At 32.2% G+C, this 10,800-nt stretch overlaps 1 protein-coding gene across 1 annotated transcript; it reads left to right on the forward strand.

Moving 5' to 3' along the window:
* Positions 1 to 6,649: 6,649 nt before the first annotated feature.
* Positions 6,650 to 7,300, forward strand: LOC145099487 (uncharacterized). The gene has a single exon (XM_079037056.1). The coding sequence runs from the start codon at positions 6,650 to 6,652 to the stop codon at positions 7,298 to 7,300; it is 651 nt and encodes a 216-aa protein (XP_078893182.1).
* The last annotated feature ends 3,500 nt before the right edge of the window (positions 7,301 to 10,800 follow it).

Raw genomic sequence — 10,800 nt, forward strand, 5'->3', positions numbered from 1 at the left:
CCACCATATATAGAAGTGTTTACATGTCTCTCTCTCTCACTCTCACTCTCACTAACTCATGGGTCAAAAGGCTAATGCACCACATGCATGTGGGTTTTACAAAAGTCAACACATTACAAAGTTAAACATGAATAACTTTACACCCTAACATTCTCCCCCTCAAAGTTAGGAATGGATGACCCACTTCAAATCTTCCAAAATCGAGCAACTACACGATCCGAGCCTCAAAGGTGACACATGTCAAAACAAACTTCAATCTTCAATTCTTCCATGATTCTTCAATTTGGGCTCTAGGATGTGACACCATACAAACCGAGCATCAATGAATTATCACGAGCTTCTCAAACTCCAAATTGATCACCAAAAGTTGAGCATAAAAACACACCCCAAAAATTTTCAATAGAACCAAACTCATTTCAAAAATAAATCATTTCCGAACTTCCAATTGCATCATTTCGTAAGCTTCAAAAATTCAAGGTCACTTCGGTCTCCAAATCCGTATAATATGAAAAATTCATGTTTGAATTTCTATATAAATTTCTCCCCATTTTTATAATCAAAATTTGATTATAAAACCTTCAAGGAAAGAGAACGTGCTCTATTCGGAATTTTTTGTGTCAAAACTCCCCCTTAACATGTGGAATAAACTTTGTGCTTTAATCTGGAAAACCCAAAAAATCTTGAATTTTTAGCTTCGTTCACAGACTGCATTTGACAAAATTTCGCAAAAATGGGTAGAAATTGTCAATTTCAAAATTTTGCAGTGACCCGGTGCGCCCAAAACAGCCAAAAATGCAAAACTCTCCCCATTTTCCAAAGCTGGGTAGAAAGCGTCAATTTGCACAAACTGCAGGGGCCTGAAATGCATATTCTGTAATTTCTCAGCAAAATCAATCCTTTTTCGAATTTGGGTATGAATCGCCAAATGTTCGAAACCTCAGAGATTAATTTCGAAAGTTATGCCTTTTTCTCTCCAAACATACGAAGATTACCCTAAAAGTCGAAACTGGACAAAAACTGCCAAACATTCGAAAGTATAAGGATTGCTTACGAAACTTTTCCATTTGTCTTCAAAACATACAAAAGGTGTACCATATTTCGAATGTTTATAAAAAGTGTTAAACATTGAAGGTTGAAGGACTGTTTGCGAAACTTTTAATCTTTCTTCTTTTCTTTGTTCATTCGAAATCACAGCAACCTTCGTACAACATCTTAACAACCTTCGTATGAAATTTATCCCTTCGTTAGTTTCAATGAAGCAAATCAACAAAACCTTCGAAACTTAAACTCCAAAATTCTACTATCTTTTATTAACCCAACTCAAATATTCGACCATTGTGATTAAACCCATCTTGAACCTTCGTTCATCAACTATAGATTCCAAACAAATCTTCGTTAATCAATCATGGAAATTGATTTTACCAATCACAAATTATACCCATTCGATATCAGTTGCTTTCGAAATCAACTGTTAAACCCAATTCCGTATACATCATTGCTTCCCAAAATCGATCCTTGACAACAAAGCTCAGTCTTCGATAACGAATCAAGGCTACACTTTGAAAACGAACGAGCAATCATCGACCATCGCATTTTGATTTCAACCAAACAAGTCAACATTGATTGTTAATCATGTATTCTTTAACCCCAAAATTGAATCAAGCATCAATGTTAACCCAAACCTTTGAAATTATCATCCCAATTTCGAAACAAAATCATCGACTATCCAAACAACAAATACAAACTGCAAGCCTTCCATTCGACAGTCGACATTAACGATGATAAACAAATAACACCAAAATCTTTGAATCCTTCCCATATGCGAACAGAATATTAAGACAAATCACTTTTGCATTCTCCTTATACCCATCAATATCTATCTATTCGATATCCAAGCTCTATCAATCAATTTCAGTAACTAATTTACTGAATCGATATTTGGAATTCTGATTTTGACAATTTCATATTTGACTTTTTCAAAATTGTCAATCAACAAACATAAATTCAAGACTTTTTAGTTCACGTTCAGATCAAATAAGCTATTCGAACAGTTCTTCATTATTGTTCATCATGTTCTTGATTATCGCTTTGGGATTTCATCACCGAATTCAAATCAAAGATCCAATTTTCGATTTGTGAACAGTAATTTAATCATAATCGATTTTGAGATTGAACCTTTTATATAAAATCGATTCATAAGTTGATATTAATCGATACTTCAAATCGATTAGTTAAGAAATCATGAAACGAAACTGGAACTCAAAGACTCGCAGATCTATACGAGACGCAAGAAGACTTGAATCGTACAACTTGTTTAAGTTAAATGGCAACTCAAGTTAAATGGATTTATCAATTCATTGAGCGGGAATTATGAAATCGGATCAAAACAAATGTATGGGCTCAAAATTGATTTTTTGGGTTATAAATGTATTGAAAAAAGATATTTATTGAATTAGCTAAATTGGATTGGGCTCAATTTAATAACTGAACAGTAACAAAATATGAGAATTAGGCTTCAAATTTGGATCATGAACAATAAACGAATTTTGATTTTAGGATCAGATTTTGATCTAAGCAACAATAAATGGATTAATCAATGGGGTAAAAACGAATTTTGATCCATTGAGACAAAACGATCAAACAATCAAGAACGCACCGCACGAATTCAATGAAATTAAGAGAGATCATAGAGAGAGACTCACCAAAAATGTTTCAAATTGTGACAAATGTTGCCAAACCGAGAATCATTCTTCAAAAATCACTTTGATCATTGAAGACCCGCTCTGATACCAATTGTAGTGACAAAAATACATGGTTTGGCATGCATAATTAAAGATTGCACAATGAACATGGCGATTTAGGTGTTCAAAAGATGAATTGAATATGTATGGTGTTACAAAAAGGGACATAGATCTACATGTACATAAATAACACACACTTACACACTCACTTTTACACCTCTCAATCACACCTCTACAAGTGGACTAAACTCACCTTATATAGAGGTGTTTACATGTCCCTCTCTCACTTTCACTAACTCATGGGTCAAAAGGCTAATGTACCACATGCAAATGGTTTTTACAAAAGTAAACACATTGCAAAGTCAAACATGAATAACTTTGCACCCCCAACATAACTGTGAATTATATGTTTAAATTATTGATTGTCTACATTAAGTTGTGAATTTTGTGTATTAAATTTTGATTTTTATGTTTTAAACTGTAAACTGACTGCATTAAACTGTGAATTTTCTGCTAAAACTATGAATTGATTGTATTAAGTTATAAATTTTAATGAATTTTATATTAAAATATAAATGATCTACATATGAATATTTGAAATAATTTTCTTGTGAATATATTTTTTTGTTATATAAATATGTAAGAATCTATTAGTTTTCATAATTATTTTTCATTAAACTCTAAATAAATGAATTAATCGGTTTATTAAATGTGAATAGAGTATTTAAGCTCTCAATTAATGATTTTGATTCTAAATAAACAGACCTGAGTTTGAAGGAAGAATGATTGCGACGGTGACACATGTGGTTGGTCGTGGCGTGTGGTAGAGTTTTGGATTTGACTTTTTTATATATGAGAATTAGTGTATAATGTATTGCATTATTTATGTTGTGAAATTTATATATTAAACTAAAAATAAACTTTATTAAGTTGTATATTTTATATTAACTTTGTTTTAAAAAATGAATAAAGGTATGCATGACATATTAAACTGTGTATTATTGAATTTAAATGTTTATTAAACTGTAAATATGATATTTTAGACTGTGAATACACAGTATTTTTCTTTAAGAAATTTACAATTAAGAAAAAAAAATTGAATTTGTCTGGGCATAATTCTATTTATTTATTAAAATTTTGTATGCAAAAACAAAACGATGTGTTAAAAAATATAACAAAAAATAAGAACTACAAACTTTGTTCTATTATGCCCAGACAAATATCATTGAATTTGGTGTTACTCCGGCAACAGTCCGAAGTTCGTTCGACGGCGGACCGAAGTTTGTCCGACGGTGTTTTGACAACAAGTTTCAACTTGTTGTAAAACACAAAATGGAAAAGTTTTGTTTAATATAATATATTGATGTTTTGTTTGTCGAAAATGCCCTTAATGAAAAAAAATGGTTCTTAGGGTTTTTAATATTTTTGAGTTCTCATTTGAACCATTTCTCTCTCTCTCTCTCTCTCTCTCTCTCTCTCTCTCTCTATATATATATATATATATATATATATATATATATATATATATATATATATATATATATATATTAAAATCATATTTTATTTAATAAGTTTTAAGTAGGATTTAGTAGTAGGGTGTACATGGTTCCCCTAATTTTGATATTGTAGATAGTGAGGTAGATTTTCAATCGGTGAAAATACACATAATTTATTAAATCTGAAAGATATAAATATAAATTTGCACTAGTGTTAGCTTGATTTTTAATTTCAATTGGTGAAATGTATGTTTAATATATTTATTTATGGAGGGTATAAATGTTTAGTTGTACATATGAATTTTATATATTTAAAAAAAATATATTACAATTCTGTTTCCTTGTATTGGAGAGTTTTCATACCCAAATTGAGGCTAGTCAGGTTGACTAATAAGGTATCTAACAAAATGTTTCTAAAAATAAGGTCATGGATTGCACATATACTAATTCCTTGTTTTAAAAAAAAGTTTTTAGGCAATGTATAAATGATATACGTTTCCAAACTTCCTGCAAAACGTCCATAAATCTCATGTCTCCAAATATGGTGGAAATATTATGACGTATAAAATACACGACAACCATCCAATGAATTTGTGTGAACACCGCTATATAATAATTAACCATGTTGGTAACACCGCCGATATACTTTTTTATGTTCCCAATACACCATTTTCATTCATTCCGAACTTTGTTGTCATGATTGAATCTTCTATACGTATATAGCAACCCCTCACCGATTAACAAAGATTCAAAAGTTCATTTCCACAATTCCATTAATCATTCAAAAAGAGATGAAAATCGTTGTTGTCTAAGTTGATCTTTTTGAAAATGTTTATAAATATATTATATTAACTAGTTGTGAAACCCGCTTATATACGAGTTTATTCTAAAATACAAAACATGAAAATATAAAATTTTATGAAGTTTTAATTTATGAAGAAAAAAATATTTAATTATTGAAAAGAAAAATATAAACAATAAAATGATAAGTTTAAAAAATTTAAAATCTTAAAAATTAACATGTGTCAAATGAACGAGAATATAACATTTGATAAAACTAATTATGTTTTATGAGAATAAAATATTAGAAATTAAAGAGAAGTTACATAAATTGATACGCAGTTATTATTATATTTATTATAATTATTATATTTAAATATTATATGAAATTAATAAATAAAAAAACAATAGAATGACATGTATAAAAAAATAATAATAAAAAAATAAATAAATAAATAAATAAAATCAAACCATGAATTGATATAGATGAGAACCAAGCATTTGTCAAAAATAATTTTAATTTATTAGGATAAAAATTAACTTTTTCCGCTATTATCTATGACATCAAGAAGCAATAGCGTTGTCGTAACTAGATACCAACAACATATTATGTACTTTATTTTTGGTCATACTTGACTAAACCTCTCAATATCGAAATATCCTAGCAGATGACATGCGAACGTAACACTGTATCGATGATGTAGCTTTTTGTTTTGCTGAATGGCCACTAAACCATCACCGTCAGTGGCACCTAAGAATCCTTGCAATTATAAAAAATAAACAGATAAATAAATAAAAGTAAAATGAAAAAAATATTTTGGGATTACTGCAGATAAGAAGAATATATATATATATATATATATATATATATATATATATATATATATATATATATATATATATATATATATATATATATATATATATATATATATATATATTTTGTTACTTTTTGTGCAAGAAAATGATTTTTTATAATTTACAATTTATAGTTTTTGTTATAAATTTATAATTATATAAAAAGTCTTGTTCAAGATTTTTTTTATAATTTATAATTTCTGTTATAAATTTATACTTAGATAAAAAGCGGATAACTTTTACATGTAACGAAGTATATTTTTAAAGGGGCACGATTGCGGGGATCATTGGGGTACAATATGGATGGTTGTTTGGATCATGTTACAGAAATCTTAAAGGGGCACGTTACAGGGCAATTTCCTAAATGAATTGTCTCTCAATAAATATTCAAGGGGCGGGCTCCTTATATAAGAGAAGTTATATCCGAAAATTATGTATTCGGTACAAAGTTAACTTTTTGGCAATTCAAGAATCTAAGATGGATTGTGTTGATTTGGGTACGGTTTGATCGTTGTGGGGTAATTCTTCCTTTATGCACGTTTTTCTCCTTGTGGAGCTTCTAGTGGTATTATTGCCATATGAGACCTAGATTCTATTTTCTATACACGGGTTTCGATTCATGATTGGTATGTAGCTATTCAGGCGGTTTGGATTCGTTCGGGCCTAGAAGTGCTTTTTATAGTTGTGTATGCCCCTCCAGCCTTAAATAATAAAATACTTCTTTGGGAAGAAATTTATAACATTGTTTCTACATTTTCGGAAGAATGTATTCTTATGGGTGATTTTAATGAAGTTTGGGATGACTCAGAGAGATTGGGTTCGAATTTTAATTTCCGTGCAACTAGATTTTTCAATGATTTTATTGAGTCCGTTGATCGTGTGGATATTCCGATGGGTGGTCCTGGCTACACTTGGAGTGACAAATGGGGCTCCAAATTCAGCAAACGTAACAGACTTATAGTTACACAAGGGTTGTTGGACTCTTCCCCTCATCTTTCGGGTCTTGTTTTGGAAAAGAATATCCCTGATCATCGTCCTATTCTTTTGTTGGAGCACCAGGTTGATTATTTTCCTACACATTTTAGTATTTTCCATTCGTGGTTTGATATTGATGGGTTTGACAATGTTGTACGGGAGTCTTGGCCTAATGCTCGGTTGGGGGCAGATTTGTCTAATCCTTGGGTTAGATTTGAGAAAAAACTTCAGTTTCTTAAATCTAAACTTAAGGAGTGGAATTCTAAGAATTATGACAGGGTGGCTACTAACAGAAAGAACCTTCAAGTATTGCTTGATTCTATAAACGGTAGTCTTATGGAGGAGGATGGGTCAGCTACTTTGAGAGAGCAGAGAGTTTCCTTATTGAAGGAGATGTTAGAGCTTGATTACTTAATTCATATTGATCTTGCTCAGAAAGCTAAAGTTTAGTGGAGCATTGAAGGGGATGAAAACTCTAGTTTTTTCCATGGGGTTCTTAACCGTAAAAGGAGACAAATCGCTATTTGTGGTCTCATGATTAATGGAGTGTGGGTGGATAACCCGGCCAGTGTTAAGAATGGGTTGTTTGACTATTATCACTCCTTATTTCGAGAGTGTCCCTCTTAGAGACCGACAATAAACCCTGATCTTTTAGTACTTTAACCACCATACAGGTTGATTTTTTACAGTCCCCTTTCTCTTCGGAGGAGATCAAAAGGACAGTTTGGGATTGTGGTTCAACAAAAGCTCCGAGCCCAGATGGTTTTAGTTTTGGGTTTTTCAAACGTTATTAGGATCTTGTTGCAGAGGATGTTGAGGCATTTGTTAATCATTTCTTTCTACATTCTTCTATTCCAAAGGGGTGAAATGCTTCTTTTTTCACTATTATTCCAAAAATTAGAGACCCGAAAACTGCAAAAAGATTATAGACCCATTAGCCTTATCGGTTGCCAATATAAAATTATTTTGGTAAACTCTTAGCTAATCGTATGGTGGAGGTTATTCATAGTGTCGTTAGCCTTGAGCAATCTACATTTATTAAAGGTAGACAAATTCTGGATGACCATTTTCTCTTGAATGAAGTGGTTTCTTAGAGTAAGGAGTCTAGAAATCCTATGATGTTTTTTAAGGTGGACTTTGAGAAAGCCTATGATTATTTATCATTGGATTATCTTTTGGAAATCATGTCGATTATGGGATTTGGTTTCATGTGGTGTAGGTGGATAAAGAAATTATTGACCACTACTAGGGCTTCATTTTTGGTTAATGGTTCCCCGACAGATGAATTTCAAATGCACTGGGGTTTGAGACAAGGTGATTCACTATCCCCCTTTCTTTTTACTCTCACTATGGAAGGTTTACACGTTGCTTTGAAGAGGGCTCGGATAGGGAATATGTTGAGGGGTATTTCTATTTTAGGAATTGAGATTTCTCATCTTCTTTACACGGACAATGTTATGTTGGTCTCTTCTTGGAATCCTGAAATTGTGGAATGACTTATTCGTATTTTTAGGTGTTTCTACTTGGCGTCAGGTCTAAAAATCAATTTGGTAAAAAGCAAATTGATAGGTGTGGGAGTTCCATATTCCCAAGTTCTTGATGTGGCAGAAAATATAGGTTGTGTAGCTTCAAACCTCCCATTTTTGCATCTTGGTATTCTTGTGGGCCAGAATATGACTCGGATTTCTGCTTAGGCATCCGTCATTGATCGGTTTTGGTCAAAGTTTTCAAATTAGAAGACTAAGAGTCTTTCTTTTGGAGGCTGTCTTACGCTGGTGAAATTTGTGTTGGGTTCTTCTGGGACCTACATGATGTTCATTTTCCTTACCCCTCTCTTGGTTTTGAAGGATTTAATGTTGGATTAGTGTCTAAGCCTGTAACTATATTTTGTATGTACTTAACCCGGTTGTGCATGGTCCTTTTGGGTTGCCTTCACCTAAGAAACTTGACAGGATGATTTATGGAGAGAGAGATTGGATATTATGGTTTATTAATATATTATATGAATAATATATTAAAGGAGAAATCATATAGTTTAATTAATATTGGTAAAGAATTAATTAAGAATTGATTTTGTGGCTAAAAGAGATTAATTAAATAAATGGGACTAGCAAGATTGTTGATTTTTGGGCTGTGGATCCCAATGGAAATGAGGGGGACGAAATTAGAGTGGAAGCCCATTATGATTTCTGATAGGTCATTATTTTGTGGTTTGGGCTAGACAATCATATGTATAGGTCTTAATAAGTTCATGGTCATGTTTTGCGTATTTATATGTGTTTACGGTTATGTTTATGTGTACGGCCGTAAACCTGTTTACGGCCGTAAACCTGTTTACGACCAACTACCCCTATATATAGGGCTTGTCAGAATTGTGTCAGGGTTGTTGACGAATCAAAGAGTGTCTTATAGTGTTTACGATGCAAGTGTCTAACCAAGGTGTATTTGACTTTTATTTGATATAAAACGTTTGCATGCTTGGATTAATCTTTCTTCTACTTAATTTTTGATCTGTTTGATTGATATTTGATTGATCACTGGTTCGAATTCTCAGTTTTAGGGACCTTACAATTGGTATCAGAGCCATCCGGTGTCAAAAAAAAATCTCAATCGTATTCATGGTTAAAAGATTTTCAGGTTCTTCATCGTTCGAGGCTTGATTCTACAATTTCACAGCTAAAGGGATCAAAACTGCTAGAAAGATTCGTGGTTTCATCACATCTAGACGTTTACGGTTGAGATTGTTGAAGACAGTACGACTGTAAACACCTTTCACGGCCGTAATCTATTAAATTTGCAAAGACCGTAAATTGTTCATCCTCTAAGACCGTAAACTGAAAAGACCGGAAACTCATATACGGTCGTAAACAAGCTTCCGACCGTAAACGCCCCAGTTGTACACTGATTACAGCCGTAAACTCTTGGCCGTAAATAGTCTCCTTGATTTAATTTTTGTTTAACTCTTGGTTCTTCAAGTTAATAATAAAAATTAATCAAAAAAATCATAAAATTAAAATGGACTCACAAAACTCAACAATTCATCATCAACTGGATTCAATAATGGGAACAACCACTCGTATTCCTCGTCTGTTATATGCTGAAGGTTTCCCGGAATGGAAATATTAGATGGAAAAATATATCAAAATGAAGGACTTCAAGGTTTGGAGAAGCATTCTGAAAGGACCTGTTAGGATCACCACAACTCTAGAAAATGGAACAATTGTTGATAAAGATATTAAAGACTATACTGATCAAGATTTTACGAAGGTTGAAGAGCAAGAAAGAGCTCTTGCTACAATCACTATGGCTCTTTCACCAGATATTCCTTAGGGTTTTCGAGAATATACATCTGCCAAAGCTCTATGTGAGGCATTAATTGAAGTCTATGAAGGAAATTAAGACATGAAAGAAAGTCGCCAGGATATGTTGAGATAGAAGTTCAATATGTTTAATCATATCTTGGGAGAATCTCTTGAAGCTCAAATGCGGAGGTTCATTACTCTCACAACTGAGATGAATTCTGCAAGAATATTGGTTACCAAATCCAAAATCAACAAGAAGCTTCTCAATTCTCTGCCTTAGACATGGGATATAAATGTTGTTGTTATCAAGAAAACAAAGGATCTCAATCGTCTTAGTCTAGTTGAAACCATGGCAATAATTAAAGCTTGTGATTTGGATGACAAGCTAAGAGAAATCAATCATGTCATTTCATACTCCACTGCTAATCTTGGAATTCAGTCCAATAATGTTTTGTCATCATTCACATCTCGTCAAACACAACCAATTATTGCTCCCCAATCATCATCATATGTTATGCAAGGTGCTTAAAGTCCAGTATCCTATCCACAAGTTGCTTCTTAATAAAAGACATCTGCTTCTGTTTCTGCTGCAATCTCTGCTTAAAATCTTATGCCCAAGGAGAATGATGAAAATTTGGCTCTTGCGAC

Source organism: Lactuca serriola, chromosome 4 (assembly GCF_051521515.1).
Source record: "Lactuca serriola cultivar US96UC23 chromosome 4, Lser_US96UC23_V15, whole genome shotgun sequence".
NCBI lineage: Eukaryota > Viridiplantae > Streptophyta > Magnoliopsida > Asterales > Asteraceae > Lactuca > Lactuca serriola.